Source organism: Saccostrea cucullata, unplaced genomic scaffold (assembly GCF_032062105.1).
Source record: "Saccostrea cucullata isolate Sc308-1 unplaced genomic scaffold, CSIRO_AGI_Scuc_v1 ctg457, whole genome shotgun sequence".
Lineage (NCBI taxonomy): Eukaryota > Metazoa > Mollusca > Bivalvia > Ostreida > Ostreidae > Saccostrea > Saccostrea cuccullata.
Window position 1 is genome coordinate 127062 of NW_026933724.1, and position 21801 is coordinate 148862.

The window sequence follows — 21801 nt, forward strand, 5'->3', positions numbered from 1 at the left end:
AACAAGATTTGACTGTTTTTTTTTAAATAAACTGTAGTTCCTCTGAATAATATTTTTATTATTTCATATTTTAACACCACTTGCACTAATTTATCATCATTTACATCTAGATCACAAAGTCATTTGTAACATGTACATAGGAAATAATCACCACACAATTGTTCACCCAGTAATATTTACAAACTTTTTAACATCTTGATTACAACAGAAATATGTACAGACTATACTGCTACCACTAAAATTTGAACATGTATTTGGGACATTTATTTTGGAACCATCATTTCATGAAAAAAAGGTCGTGGTTTACGCAATACAATTTCAATAAATAATTGTCAAAAGTATACATTTAAAATGAGGTCATGGCATGAAACAATGGAATGCCGTGTTCAGTGTATAGTCTCTGGAATGACAATTCAATTTTAACCCCTGTGACCCTGACTTACATAACAGAGATTTTCCATTTGTTCAATACTTCAAGTACACAGTTCATAGAGTTTGATTTAACCGATATATAATGTAAACCACTTAAAATACAGACTGATTATTGTTCCTACACATACACAGTGGACTAGGATTGTTTGCTGAGAGAGTCCCCCCGTAAGAATCCGTTACGACATCTCGTAGTTGGATTTTGATCCCATCCTCTGTTGACAGCAGGAGAAAAAGAAGCAGAGAACGTAAATCCCAGCGGCTACAAAACAATTGTAAGCTGTCTGGTCATATTTTTCGTGAATCACAGACAATGTGTAGTTGTCTTTCTTCCAGTCTTCTGAAGTTATAGGGAGATCCTCAAATAAAGCCACACTGTGGATTTTGTAGAAAACTCCTAAAAGTCCCTAAATAAACAGAATTTATAAAATATCAATACATTTACAAATCATTAAAAAACAATAAATTCCTTTACATTCAAATTGACAGTTCAAAATTCTAACCATTCTTTTTTGGGCGGGATATCTTTTATACACACATATAAGATAAAAGTGAATTTACAGGAGTGTTCATATTTGTTTTGCAATTTAAATACTGTAGAAGTACTTTTTTCCGCGTGGTATTAATTTACGCTATGTACGCGGTCACAAATTTTCCGCAGAAATTTGTCCAAGCGAACTCATTAAAAATGTAAGGCATATAGCGACAGTCTAAGAAATCCACGTAATTTTCTACCCGTAGATTAAACAGAAATTGAGATTCCGCAGAATTATGACCCGGTGGAAAAAAGTACGTCTACAGTATAACATTTTTTAAAGTATGTGCTGATGACTGTCATAATGTACTTGTAGTATGCATTATCTGTCTTGTTTCTTGCAAAAATTAGCTGAAAATGAAAATTATCAACATCACAGTCATACTAATAGACATTTCCAAACATTTTTATCATCTCATTAATTTGATATTTTATTTTTTTCATTTTTCTTTTTAACTGGGCTATTGGTGAAAATCTTTTGTCTTATTAACTGTACATTTATTACTGGTTCAAAAGACAGATTTAGGTTTTAAAGTTATCAATCCTCTTGATTTTTTTTTTTCAGTATCAAGTCAATGGTCAGGCATTAAAGGGTAAACTTGTGAAATATTCTATCTTGTGTATGTACATGTAGACATTGAGTCCTTACATTTCAGAAGTCAATGGATATTATTGTAATGATTTCGGGATTCTAAGGTTCGACCACGCAGGGTTCCTAATAAATCAATGTTCACATCACGTGACATTTATTGTGTATAAATACCAAGACTCCCCAGTGATCAGTGGTAGTTAGTTGGATGCGGCCAAGGATAAAAGACAAGTGTCATGAAATAAGAATTCGTGTGATACATTCCTCGCCTGTTTTACAGTTAGTGAATTTGGAAGGCCAACCCAGTTAAAGCCTGCCACAAACTTGGTTGACCTCCAATATTGAGGCTAGCCATACTTTCTTGTGTCTCGTCTGCATTGGCTGACCAGTCCGTCCAGGCTGCTATACTCACTGTCCATCCTGAATAAGGCCAAAATAAAAAATACTCTTGTTTCCTGTCACCCGACCTACCCTACATTTTACCCTCCAACCCTAAAAAATTTTATTACATTTTCATTTCTTAGGTGACTATTTTCCTAAAATACTAAAGTTGGCCAACAATATCTACAGAACTAATACATCACAAGTGCACAGGATACCTTTACTTTATAAATTTTTATCAACAAACTTGCTCTGTAAACTGTAAACATATCATTTTCTTGTTATTACATGCTATATGTTCTGCATTTTTTTGGTCAGGGGACAGGAAACAACAGTATATTTTCTTTTGGCCTAGGGATCTTACAATGAGTGTAGTGGTTGAAGAGCTATCACATATACTGTAAGTCCTGAATAAGGCATCCTACAGTATACATTACCGCATTGTGTGAAAACAACAACAATTTAAAGCTGTGAACTGACTATGGACTGTTAACTAAAAACCAGGAAACCCTTTCAAGTTGGTACAATATTTTGTTGCTAAAAAGGAAACAAATGAATAACATCATCAAAGTAAATGATGTGACTGTTACATAACCGCAGGCAATTGGGTTTTAAATATATTTTTTATTTAAAATGGAGTTCATGTTCCCTATTTCCTTCAAACGTTCTAAATGTGTTTGATTTTTCTCTAATGACCAAGTTAGAATCAAATATTGATATTTTTGCTCATTAAGATATATTTCGAATTTTGGAAATTAAATACACCCTTACCAACATAACTATTCCCCAGATACTCAAAAGAGAGCAACATATCGACAACTTTGGGCCACAAATTGGACACTTCATCTTGCTTTTTACAACCAGATTCCTTTGACTCTATGACCAGATGATGTTTGGCCTTGACCTTCTGTCACATGATTTTCTTAAGAGTTTTACATTACGAACCCGATCATTATTATCTTATTTATGAGGCATAGTTATTTTCGTCTTTATACAACCTTGATACACCTGATATATTTTTTCAGCTATTGATTTATAAAATTTTCACACCTGTGTTCATATTTTTCATAAAATAATGGTGACATTATATGGCAGATTCAATACATTCGGGATCAACATTCCAAAACGTGAAAATGGTGGATCGATTGGGTGGGTGAATCAGATCAGTGTTTGTTAACTTTTAATTATTATAGAGGATGTTTATTTGTACTATCTTTTACTTATTGTCAGCATGTTCATTTGAGCGTCTCACTCATTTGAAATGAACAATCTTTTAACACACTGGTTTTGAGAGCAGAATTTCTTACCGCTGAAACTTAATTTTGCCATATCTCCAATCAGCTGATTAACCATGTTATCTTGTACAGGGTATTAAATTAAAAACAAATATGTAATAAGAATAATCATAATAAGGGCTTGATTTATGATTCTTGATGTCACAGGGTGAAAAACAGGATAATTTACAAAATTTAAAAGATTTTATTTTACTTTTTTTTAAACAACAGTTCTACAGTATGTCTGATATGTATGAATATTTACCTCCTTCTCTTCTAACCACATGTGACATATTTGGAAAGTCAAGACTTTGAAGCCACATGACATCGCATATAAGTTGTAATATGTTTTATGGTGTGACCGTTTGGGCGAGTGCAGGTTTATACTTATAAAACTCGGAAGTTTCCGACAAAATTAGATTTTGAAATACCCAAGCCATTTGAGTGATGAAAGTATGACATCAAGTAAAAAGTCATGTTGGCTGTTGACTTAGGACGCAAAAGATAGTTTTGTGGCATGGAAATTGCATAAAATCGTTGTTTGTAATTTTTTTTTCCAGTGAGATGTTGCTATGTTTAAGCCACCATTTTGCTATGCACCGCAAATGATTATTGGGAATTTGGAATTTTTTTCACGTGGACTGATAAAAATTTCTTGGAACAATGTGCAGATTTCAGACTGAATTTCCTCCGTTCGTACTACACGTTAGTCTATCGAGCTCGCTACACAAATGGCGCTTTGTGCCGCCTCGCTGTGCTCGCTATTACTAAACCGAGTTGAATTCAGTGCTAATTTTAATGAGTGTTTAATAATCTACTATTTTCCTGCAAAATCCATAAAATCAATGTGATTTTATTTTTATTTAACTTTAGTTGCTACTGCTAGTATGTAGTTTACAACGAGATCATACAATTTTCAAAGCTTAAGAGACCACAGGTTACTGTTATTTCATTTGGATCAATGTGCAAAGTCTGAATTTTCTCTTCGCCCAGATATTGTTTTTAGAGCTCACAGTGACAAATAGGACATGGATTATGGTTGTTCAAATTCACAATAACATGAATGCTAGTTATTGAACCGAAGGCTCAAGTGAGCTTTTCTGATCAATTTTTTCCGACATCCATCTGTAAACTTTTCACATTTTTGACATCTTCTCAAGAACCACTGGACAAAATTCTACAAAACTTGCCACAAATTATCCTTGGAAGAAAGGGATTCAAATTTGTGAAAACGAAGGGCCACATCCTCATCCAAGGGGAGATAATTACAGATTAGTGAAAAGTTAATAGCATCTTTTAAAAATCTTAATGTTCTTAAGAAATACAGTGTCAGGAAAGAGGAAGCTCAAGTGGAAGCATCCTCCAGTAGTGTAGATTCAAATTTTTTCAAATCATGACTGGCCTCGGGGAAAGGATGGGGCCACAAAAGATGATCAAAGTTTTACATAGGAAAAATCATCTTCTCAAGAATAGCAAAGCATTGTTTCGTCGTATTTATTTGGAAGCATCCTCAGGTAATGTAGATTCAATTTTTTTTTCAAAACATGACCCCCAGGGGTAGGGTGGTGTCACAATGGATGATCAAAGTTTAACATATTAAGTGTACATAGGGAAAATCTTCATCTCAAGAACAGCAAAGCCATGATTGGTTTTTATCTCGTTGGATGTATCCTCAGCTCATGGTAGGGTGCAGGCCACAGTGGACAAGCAAATTTATCCATAATAGGATTTTTAAAAAGAATCTTGTAAAGAACAGCAAAGCCATCTTTGGTCATATTTATATGGAAGCATCCTTTGGTAGTGTAGATTCAGATTTGTTCAAATTATCAAGTTAAAACTTATAAGAAAAGCCATTAGTTAGTCAATGAAATATGTAAGCATCTTTAGTTAGTGTAGATTCAAGCTTGTTCAATCTATACCCCCTCCCTCTCTTAACGGTTAAGGGACTACTTGTGCATTTAAGCTTTTCAATAGTCAACTGATTTTTGCTTTTTTCCTTACCACAGTGTGCAGGTGAGTGTTGTGACCCATGATTTATTTTCCCTGTGCTATGTTTTCAGTGTAAATTTAGGTTATTATTTTTCTGCCTTCAATTTTGTCATGTTAAGTAATTTGTATTCATCTATTGATGTACTTGCAGTTAATACTCAACACTGAAGGGCCTTATCATGTTATTTTAGAAACTGACATTAATTTACATTGAAGCATTTTGAATTTATATTGAATTATTCAAATCTTCTTGTATTTAATAGTGCAATCAGAGGCCAACGGTCGGCGGATAGCGTATGTGGAGCAGTGCTTTGGGGCTTCAGGACAGGTATGTGTAACTATGTCAGTGTATCAGGTTATCACATAAAAATTCTCATATTACAGTTGCATTGTTATTGTAAGACACTTTTTCAAATAAAACCAAACTACAAGATGTCTTTGATAAAGTTAGTTAGCGTGAATTCCAGCAGTCCTATATTACTGTAAAGAATGCTTTTATAATCATATTTTGAAGGGGTTTTATTGTCATTTACCATGTCTTAAATATTATCTAGGGGTTGAGAGTTTCATAATGGGTCATTAAAGTTAACATTTAATAAGCAAACAGAAATTTTAGATTCACAGAAAGTTTTTTTTTTTCACTTCTTGGTTACATGGTATGATTGCTATATAAATAGGTGTTAAATCAGGTAAAATTAGGCTTACCTTTTCAATTTTATTAAGCATTGCCAGAAAGCATAATAATCATTTACTGCTCTGCATTTACTAGTAATAAATTAAAATAATAATGAAAACATGAAGAGTTAACATAAAGTTTATCAGTTGTTACTAGCCCTGAATTAAATGGTCAAATGTACAGTAGCAGTAATTTCAGAATGAGAGTGAGTCACAGCCCGTGATTCATACTGCTCCCCCTCCATATAAAGCATGGTTCATTGTTCTGTGATGTATCTGTAGACATCTGTAAAACAGGAAGTGAATCGGGAGATAAATGTTGGTACATTGTACTCCAGCTCTCTCCAATTCAGAGAAACTTCACTTCCCACTTAGATTTAGGTGTCAGGCACAAAGTTCACCACACACAAATTTTATGTAAAATATACATCTATAAATTGTACAAGTAGATTATAAATTTACAACATTGTATTGTCACGAATTAGTAATGTTAAATCAGAATATGCTTACAAAAGAATGTTACAGTTCAAGCATATACTGGAAATAAAAAGTCATCATTAGTCTCCAGATTTCTATTCTAAATGATATTGTCTTTTTTTCATAAGAACTATTGCTTGTTAAGGGAAAGAAACAAGACTGGACACCAAAATAATAGGAGTTTATCGATAGAACATATATTTCATTGTGATTAGAGATTGATACTTTTTTAAATATATAGTCAAAACTTAAAATCTCAAATTCAATGGAAAAGGGAGAAAAACTTCAAAATACCTGAGCATTCAAGATATCCAGAGTAAAGTTTTAAAGATGGGTTATATTTCTTTTTCAGCCCTTTGACAGTAATTTGCTGTATATTTCTCTCTTTTTCAGCCCTTGAATGTCCCAGGTCGGGCCTTAGTGGGGGAGGGAGTGTTAACCAAAATGTGCAGAAAGAAACCCAAACCTCGACAGTTCTTCCTGTTTAATGACATTCTAGTATACGGCAACATTGTTATAAACCGTAAAAAGGTTTGATTATTGAAATCAAATTAATCTTGTGTTAAATTTTAAAATAAGAACATGCATTCTAGTCAAAAGATTCCTTTTTTTAACCCTTTAACTGAATTTCTGTTGTAACAAAAGTACATGATTCCTTTAGATCATCTTTGTTGATTCCCTTTCTTTTGTTTTGTAAAGGTAGCAATACCATTTTCTTACTATACTCTAGTGAAGGAAACACACTTCTTGTACACAGTGCACTTTTTATTTTTCTGCAGTATAATCAACAACATGTGATATCATTAGAAGATGTAAAATTAGAAGATGTTCAAGATGAAGGAAGTGAGTATATTATTTATAAGCCATTTGGTCTGTTTATTAATGTTGTATACTAAAAATAACAATTTTGTGATTTAAAATACCATGGAATAGAAATCAATTATGATTTACAAAATTAATATGCATGTATATAATTATGAATGGTCTCCATGACAAATGTTTGATGTCTTGTAAAAATTTGGAAAGATGCTTTGTCAAACGAGATTCTGTAAAAATTTGGAAAAGATTTTTCAACGACTCAACGACTTAGATTTTTTAATTGCTTTGTGATTTGTCCCTTTAAGGTCCTTTTTACACAAAAGATGGCAAACCAGGTAGAGATTTGGTCTGCTGTGTAGTGTTCTTGTAGTATTCTCATATTCCACTTGTTACTCTAAAGCATTTCTTATTCACCATAAACTGCTGGTGTGGAACTTTTTGTGTTGGTTGATTTTAGTAACTTGACCTAATTACATTGTAAATGTACACACTGAGGTCATAGATCTGGTACCTTATACTGTGACAATTATCCACAAGAAAAGTACCACTTTTAATCTCATATTTGTTGGTTTTACAGAAAGTTAGATTTAGAGGATTAGTTGATAAGTTGTGAAATTTCACTTCTTCAATATATCAATATTGGTATTCTGGCATATATAATAGTTCTCAGAGGTGAATATACAGTGTATTATCATAGTAATAGTACCTATGTATACAACATCTAAATATCTAAAATTTTAGCATTCCTATATACAGTAACAGTGTCTGGTAGATATTTAATTTGGGGAATGGTCAGCTCATGTTATGTTATAGGGAAAATAAACAAGAAAGATAATGCAAGAGATTGTTATACGTCTATATCTACCATATGTAATTTGGCTATCATTGCATGGGATATTTGGATATAAATAAATAAGAATTGGAACAGTGTGCTTAAGTTTACAATGTTGAGTAAACTTTTAAGTTTTAATGCACATAAAATATCTAAACTAAACATATCATTGTAGCAAAACTGCAGAACTGCTTGTCAAGTTGAAGAATTTGTACAGAACCAAAAATTATACACATATATTGTATGTCTATAATGAGGAACAATGCAGAGAATCAGAATATTTACTTAAGTTATTATTAAAACAGCCATTTTCAGAGTTCTTTAATAAATAGTCATAGAACATCTTATAACCTACTTGTAGCTTCCAAATTTTTTAAAGTGAATTCTTCCAAAGGTATTTTTAATTCAGTTTTACAGCTCTGTTGATTTTTTCGATATTTAGTTAATTCACTAATAAATTTCCTAATTTATGTTAATAATTACTAATAGCAAGCTTGTACCATAGCGCAGGTGCAGATCCATTTCTGAAGAGAGCAGCTACTATGCAAATACACAATCATGTACCCAGTAGATATTTTCATGTTCAATCAAACATCATAAAGTATGGTAGCTGTTAAAAGCATAGCATATCATAAATTCAAAATTGTCATGATTTGTGATATTTAGCAAATAAATACATCATACTTAGTTTTAAAGTACATGTAATTGTAAAATGAGTTATAATTCACTCTAACAATTATCTACGTTCATTAAAAAAAGCCTCAGCATCCTTTTCATTGTATAAAAAATAAAACAAAAATGCACCAGTTTTTTTGTTGTTGACTTTCCTGGATGGTAACTCCAGTGAAATGTTGGTACTGTTAATGATGCCTTGACAATGGATCACTTTTAATTTCATGTTTGATAAAATTCTGACTTGCAGAATTATTTTAATTTTGTAAATGTTTGATTCTTGTTTTATCACATTGACTTAAGTTTAAGATATGTGTAGCACATTTCTGCACAGTTCAAATTCTCTTTCTTTAGTAGCTTTGCTCTATTGCATTTATTAATAAAAAAGATTAAGTCAGAACAAACTCTTAAAATAAAAGTTTACAAGAAAAGTTAAGAAATGTTATGAACTGTATTATTGATTTTATTCGAAAATAATCGTGGTGAAATTGTTTTGACTTTCATTGTATTGACTGACATAATGATAATTTTTTCAGCTTTACGGAATGGCTGGAAGTTAATAAGCCCTAGCAAGTCTTTTGTTGTATATGCAGCTACTTCTACAGAAAAACATCAATGGATGTCACATATCAAAAAATGTGTGGACGATCTCCTAATTAAACGTAAGTTATGTCCAGTGTTTGTTTGTTTCTTTGACTTTAATAAGAAATGGATTCTCATTAAGGGGGGTAATAAAAAACAAAGTTGTAATACTTGTATATTCTTTAATCTTTACTCACTGTTTTTATGCCCCTCCATGAATTTTAATTTTACAGAAAATGTGAAAGATATTCCCATCAAACTATATACACTAATACAAATCTTTATGTTACATTAGTGATTACTATCATTATACTTGTCCTATGGACATATTTCTAGTTTAATATGTTGTTCATTTAGGAGCTCTGTAATGTTATATCATCTATAAAAATCTTCTTTGTATTAATGAGGTATTCCTGTCTTTGATTTTGCATTAAATGAAGGAACTTTGTATTCCAGAGGGCAAAACCCAGAACACAGAGAATGATTCGCCGGTGTGGGTGCCCGATTCCGAGGCCACTCTATGCATGCATTGTAAAAAGTCCCAGTTTACCCTGATCAACCGACGGGTAAGATTTTTAGCTCACCTGAGCCGAAGGCTCAAGTGAGGTTTTCTGATCAAAATATGTCCGTTGTTTGTCGTCGTCGTTGTCGTTGTTGTAAACTTTTCACATTTTCATTTTCTTCTCAAGAACCGTGTGCCAATTTCAACCAAACTTGGCACAAAGTATCCTTGGGTGAAGGGAATTCCAGTTTGTTCAAATGAAGGGCCACACCCTTTTCCAAGGGGAGATAATCATGAATTTGTTAAAAATTATGGCATTTTTAAAAAATCTTCTTCTCCAGAACCGCTGGGCCAGGAAAGATGAAACTCATGTGGAATCATCCTCAGGTAGTGTAGATTCAAGTTTGTTCAAATCATGACCCCCGGGGCAAGGGTGGGGCCAAACTGGCCGACCCAAGTTTTTCATAGGAATATATAAGAAAAATCTTTAAAAATCTTCTCCTCCAGAACCACTGGGCCAGGAAAGATGAAACTCATGTGGAATCATCCTCAGGTAGTGTAGATTCAAGTTTGTTCAAATCAGGACCCCAGGGGCAAGGATGGGGCCAAAATGGCCGACCCAAGTTTTACATAGGAATATATAGGAAAAATTTGTAAAAATCTTCTTCTCCAGAACCACTGGGCTAGGAAAGATGAAACTCATATGGAAGCATCCTCAGGTAGTGTAGATTCAAGTTTGTTCAAATCATGACCCCAGGGGCAAGGGTGGGGCCAAAATGGCCGACCCAAGTTTTACAAAGGAATATATAGGAAAATTATTTAAAAATCTTCTTCTCCAGAACCACTGTGCCAGGAAAGATGAAACTCATGTGGAATCATCCTCAGGTAGTGTAGATTCAAGTTTGTTCAAATCATGACTCCTGGGGCAAGGGTGGGGCCAAAATGGCCGACCCAAGTTTTACATAGGAATATATAGGAAAAATCTTTAAAAATCTTCTTCTCCAGAACCACTGGGCCAGGAAAGATGAAACTCATGTGGAATCATCCTTAGGTAGTGTAGATTCAAGTTTGTTCAAATCATGACCCCCGGGGCAAGGATGGGGCCAAAATGGCCGACCCAAGTTTTACATAGGAATATATAGGAAATATCTTTAAAAATCCTTCTCAATTACCACTGGGGCAGGAAAGATGAAACTCATGTGGAATCATCCTCAGGTAGTGTAGATTCAAGATTTTTCAAATCATGACCCCCGGCCCTGGGGATAGGGTGGGGCCAAAATGGCCGACCCAAGTTTTACATAGGGATATTTAGGGAAACCTTTTAAAATCTTCTTTTCAAGTACTTCAAAGCTATGATTAGTGATACCCGGGGTATTTCTATGGAATCATCCTCAGGTAGTTTAGATTCTAGTTTGTTCAAATGATGAACGCCTGGAAGGGGGGGGGGGAGTAAATTCAAGCCCGATGTGCTCAGGTGAGCGCTGTGGCCCCTGGGCCTCTTGTATTGTTTATAAGTTAATATTTCTTTCTATTTCAATTGTTGATGATGACATTATGCAAAATTCAGTCAATATGCTGATTTAGCCACTTGAGGAGTACTGTATTCACCAAACCTGAAGGGCAAGATGAATATTTACATGTAACTTCTAAATGGTTAAAGCATTATACTGAGTGGGAAAAAATACATGTAATTGTCTATGATATGATTAAATTATCAAATGTTACAAACTTTTTGAGCAAACATGTCACCTTGTTATTTACGCTTGCTGAACACAGTGTGACAAGCATGGTTAAAATAAACATAATCCGTTTTATTGAATTTATTCATTTTGAATTTCTTAATCTTTTTTGGTACAATGTAGAAAAACTAAAGCACGGACAAGTGTCATTAATTTCGAAAGGGGATTTATTATTATTATAAGGGGACAACTTACCAGAAAAAAAAAATCATTAACTATATCCCATATATTTTAGCAGCTTTGGCACGGACAATTATGAGCTATTTAATGAATATGGCTAAAAAATCTTTGAATATGGCTAAAAAGTCATTTATAAATACAATATACAGCGTGTAAGTGTATAGCACTAATTCATGAAAATGCTAACAACTAAATACATGTACCAAGTTATAACGTTAAATTTTGAATCAACCAGTTTTTGTAAATGAACAATAATTTAAATTTAATACATAGTCTAAGCTCTGTTATGGTCTAGTAAATAGTTTCCTATTTATCTGCTAATTGTAATTAATTTTAAACCTAATGTTTACTGTTGTTATTTCAGCATCATTGTAGGAAGTGTGGCATTGTGGTGTGTAAGGACTGCTCCAGCAATAAGTGGCTCCTACCCCAACAGGCCTCTAAGCCATTACGTGTGTGTCTAACCTGTTATCAAACTCTGTCTGACACGAAGCTAGCAGTACCAGCTCCTAGTGAGTACATTTTGTATCGTACTGTAGTAAATAATATCCACAGAGCAGTTCACATTAGGGAGTACATTTTGTATTGTACTGTATAGTCAAAATTACCCATAGTGCAGTTCAAATTGAGTACATTTTGTGTGATAATTCTTTATGTCGTGCTGCCCAGTGACTACATTTGAAATTTTTACCTGTACATTACAAGTAGATTTCAGTTTGACACTTTGTTTTGTAGACACACTTTTATTTAGATGATGGATTTTAGTCTGTCCATTTATTTTCTAAGCTTATGCTTTAGGTGATAGATTTTTGTTTGACCATTTAATATTTAGATGATGATAGATTTCAGTTTGTCTGTTTGTTTTTAGCTCACCTGAGCCGAAGGCTCAAGTGAGCTTTTCTGATCACATTTTGTCCGTCGTCCGTCCGTCTGTAAACTTTTCACCTTTTCGACTTTTTCTCAAGAACCAATGGGCCAATTTTAACCAAACTTGGTACAAAGCATCCTTGGGTGAAGGGGAGTTTAAATTGTTAAAATGAAGGGCCAAGTCCCCTTACAAGGGGAGATAATCAAGAAAAGACAAAAATAGGGTGGGGTCACTAAAAAATCTTCTTCTCAAGAACCACTGGGCCAGGAAAGCTGAAACTTATGTGGAAGCATCCTTGGGTAGTGTAGATATTAAATTGTTAATATCGTGAACCCCGGGGATAGGGCATGGCTACAATAGGGAATCCAAGTTTTACATAGAAATATATAGAACAAATCTTTAAAAATCTTCTTCTCAAGAACCACTGGGCCAGGAAAGCTGAAACTTATGTGGGAGCATCCTTGGGTAGTGCAAATATTAAATTGTTAAAATCATGACCCCAGGGGATAGGGCGGGGCCACAATAGGGAATCCAAGTTTTACATAGAAATATACTGAACAAATCTTTAAAAATCTTCTTCTCAAGAACCACTGGGCCAGGAAAGCTGAAACTTATGTGGAAGCATCCTTGGGTAGTGTAGATATTAAATTGTTAAAATCATGACCCCCGGGGGTAGGGCGGGGCCACAATAGGGAATCCAAGTTTTACATAGAAATATTAATAACATGCAAATCTTTAAAAATCTTCTTCTCAAGAACCACTGGACCAGGAAAGCTGAAACTTATGTGGGAGCATCCTTGGGTAGTGCAAATATTAAATTGTTAAAATCATGACCCCCGGGGGTAGGGCGGGGCCACAATAGGGAATCCAAGTTTTACATAGAAATATATAGAACAAATCTTTAAAAAATCTTCTTCTCAAGAACCACTGGGCCAGGAAAGCTGAAACTTATGTGGAAGCATCCTTGGGTAGTGTAAATATTAAATTCTTAAAATCATGACCCCTGGGGGTAGGGCGGGGCCACAATAGGGAATCCAAGTTTTACATAGAAATATATAGAACAAATCTTTAAAAATCTTCTTCTCAAGAACCACTGGGCCAGGAAAGCTGAAACTTATGTGGAAGCATCCTTGGGTAGTGTAGATTCTAAAGTTTTGAAATAAAAAGGGAAAGGGGTTGTTGGGCATGATAGGTATAACAAGAGGGGGAATCTGGTAAAGATCTGCATCACCCAAGTTACTCAGGTGAGCGATGTGGCCCATGGGCCTCTTGTTTAGATACTCACGCTATATATGATAGATTTCAGTTTGTCTATTTGTTAGGTCATCTGAGTAAACTCAGGTGACCTATTGCTATCACTTTTCGTCCGTCGTCGTTCGTCATTCGTCGTGCGTTAACATTTGAACATTTTCAGCTTCTTCTCTGAAACCACTGAACCAATTTCAACCAAATTTGGTATAGCATTTATGGGTAAAGGGGAACAAAAATTGTGAATTTCATGGTCCCTGCCCCCCTGGGGCCTGGGGGGGTGGGGCAAAAACCACGAAAATTAGTGAAATCTTTAAAAATCTTCTTCTTAACTCCTGGACATCAAGCAGTCAAACGGTTTGCATGATTGTAATCAGCATTGAGTCCTCTACCAAAATTGTGAAATTCATGGCCCGGGGTCATGGGTTCTAGTGCTAGGGCGGGGCTAAATAAGTATATAGTGAAAATGCATTATTTCTTTGAAAATCTTCTTCTCTGCTACTGGGTATTAAATAAACCCACTAAGTACATAGTTATGATGAGCAAGAGTGCCTCTACCAAAATTGTGAATTTTATGGCCCCAGGGTTAGGGGTTCTGGTGTTAGGGTGGGGCTCTATAGATTATAATAGTGAAATTACATGAATTCTTTGAAAATCTTCCTCTTTGCTCCTGGGTTTTAAATAACTTAACTAAGTGCATAGTTATGATGAGCAAGAGTGCCTCTACAAAAATTGTGAATTTCATGGCCCCAGGATCAGGGGTTCTGGTGTAAGGGGGGGGGCTCTATAGATTATATAGTGAAAATACATGAATTCTTTGAAAATCTACTTTTCTGCTCATAGGTATTATATAAACTAACTAAGTGCATAGTTATGATGAGCAAGAGTGCCTCTACCAAAATTGTGAATTTTATGGCCCCAGGGTCAGGGGTTCTGGTGTAAGGGGGAGGGGCTCTATAGATTATATAGTGAAAATACATGAATTCTTTGAAAAAAAAAATTCTGCTCCTAGGAATGAAATAAACTAATTACATAGTTATGATGAGCAAGAATACTTCTTCCAAAATTGTGAATTTTATGGCCCTAGGGTCAGGGGTTCTAGTGATAGGGCAGGGCTCTATTGATTACATGTATATAGTGAAAATACATTAAATCTTTGAAAGTTTTCTTCTCTGCTCCTTGGTATTAAGCAGATGAACTGCCTATATAGTTATGATGAGCAAGGGTCCTAATCTTCCAGAATTGTGAATTTCAAGGCCCCAGGGTCGGGGGTACCATAAAGGAGGGGGGGCTGTACTTATATACTGAAACTGGATGAAATGTTTGAAATCTGCTCCTTGGTATTAATCAAATATTTTTGAAAAGCAAGGGTGCCTTTTCAAAAATTGTGCAATGTGTGGATCTAGGCTTAAGGGTCAGGGGTTCATGTGTGATTGGGGCATTACTGATCATGCTGAATATTACTGATTACTTGACATGCATTTTTTGTTCCCCTACCCTGCCTATGGGTATTAAGTAAACAAACTAAGCAACTGCTAAGTGTATTGTTATGATGATCAATGGTGCCTCTTTCAAAATTGTGAATGCCATAGCATCTGGATTAAAACATGAATCAAATTCAATCACTGGAAAGTTGTTGCATAATGCTCAGGTGACCTATAAGGCCCATGGGCCTCTTGTTTTATAGATACTCACGCTATATATGATAGATTTCAGTTTGTCTATCTGTTTTATAGATACTCACGCTATATATGATAGATTTCAGTTTGTCTATCTGTTTTATAGATACTCGCGCTATATATGATAGATTTCAGTTTGTCTATTTGTTTTATAGAATTAGATACTTGCGCTATATATGATAGATTTTAGTTTGTTTATTTGTTTTATAGATACTCACGCTATATATATATGATAGATTTCAGTTTGTCTATTTGTTTTATAGATACTCACGCTATATATCATAGATTTCAGTTTGTTTATTTGTTTTATAGATACTCACGCTATATATATATGATAGATTTCAGTTTGTCTATTTGTTTTTGTAGATACTCATGCTATAGACGATTCTTCCGGTGACTCCTCGACTGATGATGATGAAGAATCAGCTAACCAGGAAGTTAATGAGGTCAGTGAACCTTGACAATAATATAGTCAGTGAACCATGACTATAATACAATGTTTTATAGAATTAACATTACCGGCTACATTATATATGCACAAAAATTTTTAACCACAAAGATATGTTCAGTATCACATATCAGAAGTATCTGATTGGGTATTATATCGAGTTTTCACCCGAGTATATCCAGACTTATCTGATAGGACAACAGAAGACATTAGAAAGAGAACCTTTGGTATAAACTGTTACAGTAGAGGAGGGAGAATGTTTAACAGTGATTTTTGTATTTTCAGGAGAACAAACTTATTCCAGAGGTACACATGCTTGTATATACCCTAATATTTAGACATGTCTGACTAATTCAAAGCTTTCGGGCATGTTGCATGAATCTCATGCTTTGTATAGATCGAGCCTTGTTTTATAGATATCTGATTAATACATGAAACGTTTTGATTTGCTCTGAAATCAATCATTATATACTTATTTTTATCCAAAACATAGTTTTATAAATTATCCAAGGTACGAGAACTTGATGCTCCAAAGATACGGTAATTGTGGCACCCTCATTAACACTTGCAGAGTCTCTTGTTCTGTATTTATCTTACTTTGTCTTTAAGTCAAATATAAATTGTGAAGTGCTCAACTCAGCTTTTGTTTATGGATGATGGCAGATTTGTACATATCTATGGCACGCCAAATTCACAAAAATGAGATAATCATAGTTTCACAATTGATAAACTAGGTTTATCGACTGTAAACTATAGTTTACAAACCGTAAACTATAGTTAACGATTCGTTAAGTATAGTTTTCATCTGTAAAACTATATTTAACGGTTGTTAACTATAGTTTACGAATGTTAATTTAAGTTTATCTGTCTGTAATAAAGCGTTAACAATAGATTTTGTTGATAAACATAGATTCAGGTTTGTAAACTATAGTTTACAATCGTAAACTATAGTTAAGAGTTGTTAATCATAGTTTCACAAATTGTGAAACTATATTTATCAGATCTTTAACTATAGTTAACGGTTTGTAAACTATAGTTTACAAATCGTGAAACTGTATTTATCAGATAATCTATGTTTTGCAATCGCAAATGATTGTTTTCGGTGTTAAGTATAGTTTACGGTTGTGAAACATAGATTATCGCGTTAACTATGGTTTACAGATGTGAAATATAGATTAACGTTGTTAACCATAATTTACGGTTTGTAAACTAAGTTTACAGTCGATAAACCTAGTTTATCAATTGTGAAACTAGGTTTATCTCATTTTTGTCAATTTGGCATGCCATACATATCAGTTCTACAAATATCTTTGTTTGTCTGAAAGTTGAATACAAATTGCCTATATGTATACTGTAAACATATTACATTTAGCAGTGTATTCTATTTAGCGATTTTGGGGGAAAGTAAAATCTGCTAAATCTAGTACATCGCTAAATGCCTCGTTATAAATAGCACATTCAGATGGCGCTTAATCATAACTTGTTGACAAATTAAACATCAAATATCTTACACCAAATATAATATGATTCAGTTCATCTTCATGTGTACAAAGAAAGCTTTAAAGGGGTGTAATTTTATGTCTGTAAGTCAGATGAGCTTTATGCATGTATAGCTGTACACACATTTAACAGTGTAACTCAAGTTTGAGCGTTTGTTACCTTATCAAAGTCTGGGAAATGTTTGAAGGATTGTCACTCACTAATTATGTTTTAGAATAGTTTGGTTTGAAATTATTAGTGCCCAGCTCGGTGTGCGCCCTATAGTGATCAGTCTGTCCGTCTGTCTAGCTGTCCTTCCGTCTTTCTGTCCATTCGAGATCTCTTGTCCGGAGCATATCTTCTCTCTTCTTGGCCCAATCTGGCTCATACTTCACCCACAGAGTGCCTTTGGGTAACGGGTGTGCATTGACCTTGAACCATGTTTCTAGGTCAAAGGTCAAGGTCATAGCAGAATTATATGAAAAATCCTTGTTTAAAGCATATCTTCTCTCCCCTTTGTCCAATTAGGCTCATGCTTCACTCACAGAGTGCCTTTGGGTAAAGGGTGTGCAATGACCTTGAACCATGTTTCTAGACCAAAGGTTAAGGTCATAGTGGAATTATTTGAAAAATCGTTGTTTGGAGCATATCTTCTCTCCCCTTTGTCCAATCTGGCTCAATACAATATTATTAAGGGAAAGAAGGACCTTTAGCTGAAAAAATACTTGTCGTTTAATTTTTTTCATATTTTGTATATCTCTAATTTAGTATGTCCCACATACCATAAAGCAAATATATCAATAGGTTTCTAGACTTATTTCTGAGATATTGAATGACAAATACTATGCCCCACAGTGTCTGAGCGGAGTTTTGATTCTCTGTGTTTCTGGGCCCATCACTCGGTCGATTATTGAATTTTTTTAGCATAGATAAAAAATATGTCAGCGGAAATGTGTCTTTTGAAATATTTCAGAGTATGAATAGGGTTAAAAATTCGAAAAAGCAAGATTCTTTTATCACACCACATTTGGAGATGAAAAATTACGTACTTTTTAAGACAACTTTAACAACAATTTGAACAAAAAATTTAATTTGCAAAAAATCTTATCATTAAATATTTGAAAATTTACATTGAAATTCAAGTTCGTCATGTTATAGATTTACTGTAAAAATATCAATTAGTGAAGCTGAGCTCAATATTGTACAGGACATGGTTAAACAAGACATGAACATGAGAAAAATGTGTCGTGTTTACATTTCTCGAGTACGGGAAAACCTAACTATGACGTCACACATTTGCGAAATAAGTGAAATAAGACATACCTACAAAATATTTCCGTCAATAACAATTTAAATAATATTTTTGTGTTCTCAAATTCAAATAATACCCCACCATGTACTGATCATGGCCCGTTTTTATGATATCACACTATACCTGTGTTTCACTGTGTATAATCTTACTGTACTAAGAGATCCACTATGACGTCAACGACTCGTTGGACGCGCAGTGTAGGGAAACAGAAGAGTGGATCAATATTTTCAGTTACTCACTTATTTGATAATATTTTCAAGAAAGTAGGAATGTTATTATAAAATATTCTTTTACAAGATGGTGAAAGCTAACAAACAGTCAAAAAATTAAACAAGAACTGTGGTTTCAATCTTGTTTTGTACATGTTTTATCAGAGATTATGACGTAATTAAACTGAGTCATGTGACGATACATCCTTCGTCCCCTTAAGGCAATTTATTTGTTATGTGCTGCTTGTCTGCAATTCGTTTTATATTCTGAACTGATAAAAATGAAATTCTACTTTCAGGGACAGTTTAAATCTTATGACTAGGGACAGAGTATTCAAAGCACACAGAAAAGAACAGACATAAAAAGGTTGACCACAAAAGCTACAGGGAATGAACGGAGAATTGTTGTGGCTTTTACAGCAGCACGACACACAGGCCCGACACACATGCTTCATTGACATTCATATTCACCTGTAGCCTTCAAAATGTCTATTAATGCCATTTTGTATCTGTGATGTATTTTAACATTTTGTGATGGTAACTTTTGGAAGTATATTATATAAATACTTTTGAAATTCTGTATTTCTAACACCAATATCTGGAATACCATGGATGAATATGTCAAAGTTATTTAGAAGTATAAACCACTTATTTTTTATGGTTTTAGTCTTGGTATCATGAATTTTCAAATGTTTTGAAGTTTTTTTTTCCCATCAAGTTCAAAATATCAAGGATTGACTGCATTAGGAATAGTTTAATTTCCATACATTGAGATAAATTCTTTCATATTTTTCTGGAATGAATGCCTTATTCCTAACTCTGTGTACTTAATTCCTATGTAGGTCTATGCAGGCAGCCAAAAAAACGAAAACTGTAGTATTGTGTAATAAAATGTAAAGAAATGTACCACCATATTGTATCATCAATGCTGTTACTTTTTATTCCATGTGATCTCACAGTATGTGCAGGTTCCCCCTTTTTGAAATGAAGATTTTTATAAATTATGATTTTTTTTTTTAACATGATTTGATTAAATTACCGACTAAAATTCTGTACTCAGTATGGCATGTAAACCTGAACATGTATTTGTAACCAGTTTAAAATAAAATGCACATGTAATGGCATGGAGAATGACTTTTGCGAACAGAGCATACTGAAGTATTATTTTTGGTGTTTGTATTTTTCTATCTCAGGCTAAAGGTGTTGATATTATTTTGCAGAGGTGGCTAAAAGTACATGTATCTAACATTTTTCAGTGGTATATTGGTCATAATCTATTTATTTTATATTCTACTCTATACTTGACAATAATTCATGCCTCATACAAAAATATAGATTCAAAAAAACCTTTCTGTGTGCTTTCTGTATTGCCTAGACAATTCGTGACTTTTTCGTAAGCGCCTTTGTCTAATTTTGGAACCTTGTTTGTCAGGGTTGCACAGGCTATTCTCTGTGTAAATTTGCATATTGTTCCCCCTTGGTGCCCCTTAAAGAAGGGTTCTCTTACATATGCTGGTCAATGTAATTCCATAAGTTCACTACATTTGTAACTAATCATTCCAATTACATTCAGCTTAATTAGCATGCTGCATGTTATCATTATGATGTTAAGTAATACATTATGGTAGTAATAGGATGTTTAAAAAATTTGAATCAATTTCAAAACATGAAAATTGTTATGGCCAGGGATACAAATGGAATTCTGGAGAATATTTTTAAGAATTAAAAATAAAGAAGTATTGATTAATTGTGAAATGTCCAAAATGAGTCAACATCAATTTTATTATATTTTTTTTTATTCATGGTTGTTATGAACAGTGATAAATCTTGAAATTGTTTATAAGCATAAAAATATATATATAGACAGAGAAAAATCTCTTTCTAATATTTTTATATCCCAAACAAAAATGAATTCAGTTTAATATGTATGCAATGCATTTTTATTCAGTTCATTTGTATATACATGTATAAAACAATAAAATTAATGTGTACAGATAGCCATTTTTATTAGCTCTTCCGAGCCTTTGGCTAAGAGCTAATGCTAAGGCCATTTGTGCTGTGTGCGTAAACTTTATAGAATATGGGCCATAACTCAAGAATCCTTTGACCAATCAAAGTCAAAATTGTCACAGGGTGTTCTTGGTCCAAGGGCTCTTGGTTGTGCTATAACTAGGGCTGTGACCCTTAAACAATGGAAGATAATCAGGTAAATAAAACCAAAGGAAGTGGTTGCTAAAAAAATTCAATTACCACTTGACAGTTTATCACCAAACTTACATACAAGGATGAGGATATGTTGAAGATTAAAAATTGTTTAAGGCATCACCCTGGGGCAAAGGTTTTGGTGTTAAGGTCACTTCAAAGTTGACCAAAAATTACACTTTATAAAAACATTTGTTTTGCTTACTATTAAGACTAGGATCATCAAATCTTGTTAGTTGATGCATCTTGGGACAGCATACTAGTATCGTGAGTTGAAAAGTAGGTCACTGTGACCTTTTCAAATTTTGCGGGCATTCATTTTCAAATTAATTTGGAGGCATATTTTTGACACTTAAGGCCTGTGATCACCAAACTTTGTAGTTGATGCATCTTTGGTCCTCAAACAGCGTCAACATAAATGTAGGTCAGCTTGATCTACTTGAATTTTATGGCTTATCAGATACCTTGCTTAGAATCATCAAATCTTTTTAGTTGATGCATCCTTGGGCTTTAAAACATATTTATCGAAAGTAGTTCACAGTGACCTACTTTTAAAATTTTGCAAGCATTTGTTTTAAAATTGTTTAAAGGGCATATATTTTTGATACTCCAACCTATGATCATCAATTTTTTTTCATTTGATGCATCTTAGGTCCTTGGACAATACATGTATATGTTACA

The 21801-nt window shown here is 33.8% G+C and overlaps 2 protein-coding genes across 4 annotated transcripts; one reads left to right on the forward strand and one right to left on the reverse strand.

Moving 5' to 3' along the window:
- Positions 1-37: 37 nt before the first annotated feature.
- LOC134239131 (ribonuclease kappa-A-like) lies at positions 38-2857 on the reverse strand. The gene is made up of 2 exons (XM_062721296.1): positions 2706-2857; positions 38-836 (listed from the first exon to the last, which is right to left on the reverse strand). The coding sequence occupies exons 1-2, from the start codon at positions 2778-2780 to the stop codon at positions 609-611; spliced, it is 303 nt and encodes a 100-aa protein (XP_062577280.1). The 5' UTR covers positions 2781-2857; the 3' UTR covers positions 38-608.
- Positions 2858-2979: 122 nt separating this feature from the next.
- On the forward strand, positions 2980-20218 carry LOC134239128 (pleckstrin homology domain-containing family F member 2-like). Of its 3 annotated transcripts, XM_062721291.1 has the most exons (11): positions 2981-3083; positions 5461-5525; positions 6743-6880; positions 7129-7192; positions 7474-7503; positions 9209-9334; positions 9711-9820; positions 12040-12187; positions 15837-15916; positions 16204-16224; positions 19218-20218. In XM_062721291.1, exons 1-11 carry the CDS (start codon positions 3023-3025, stop codon positions 19239-19241), a joined length of 867 nt encoding a protein of 288 aa, XP_062577275.1. In that variant the 5' UTR covers positions 2981-3022; the 3' UTR covers positions 19242-20218. The 3 variants fall into 3 exon arrangements, with proteins under 3 accessions (XP_062577276.1, XP_062577275.1, XP_062577277.1); XM_062721292.1 differs by lacking the exon at positions 16204-16224 and having other exon boundaries at positions 2980-3083; XM_062721293.1 differs by lacking the exon at positions 7474-7503 and having other exon boundaries at positions 2982-3083.
- The last annotated feature ends 1583 nt before the right edge of the window (positions 20219-21801 follow it).

Excerpts from the sequence above, each read along its gene's own strand:
- LOC134239131 (XM_062721296.1), bottom strand. The coding sequence starts at position 2,780 with ATGAAGTGTCCAATTTGTGGCCCAAAGTTGTCGATATGTTGCTCTCTT. Across the intron at positions 837-2,705 it reads TCTGGGGAATAGTTATGTTG|GGACTTTTAGGAGTTTTCTA; the intron begins GTAAGGGTGTAT and ends CTGTTTATTTAG.
- LOC134239128 (XM_062721291.1), top strand. The coding sequence starts at position 3,023 with ATGGCAGATTCAATACATTCGGGATCAACATTCCAAAACGTGAAAATG. Across the intron at positions 5,526-6,742 it reads GCTTTGGGGCTTCAGGACAG|CCCTTGAATGTCCCAGGTCG; the intron begins GTATGTGTAACT and ends TCTCTTTTTCAG. Across the intron at positions 9,821-12,039 it reads TTACCCTGATCAACCGACGG|CATCATTGTAGGAAGTGTGG; the intron begins GTAAGATTTTTA and ends TTGTTATTTCAG.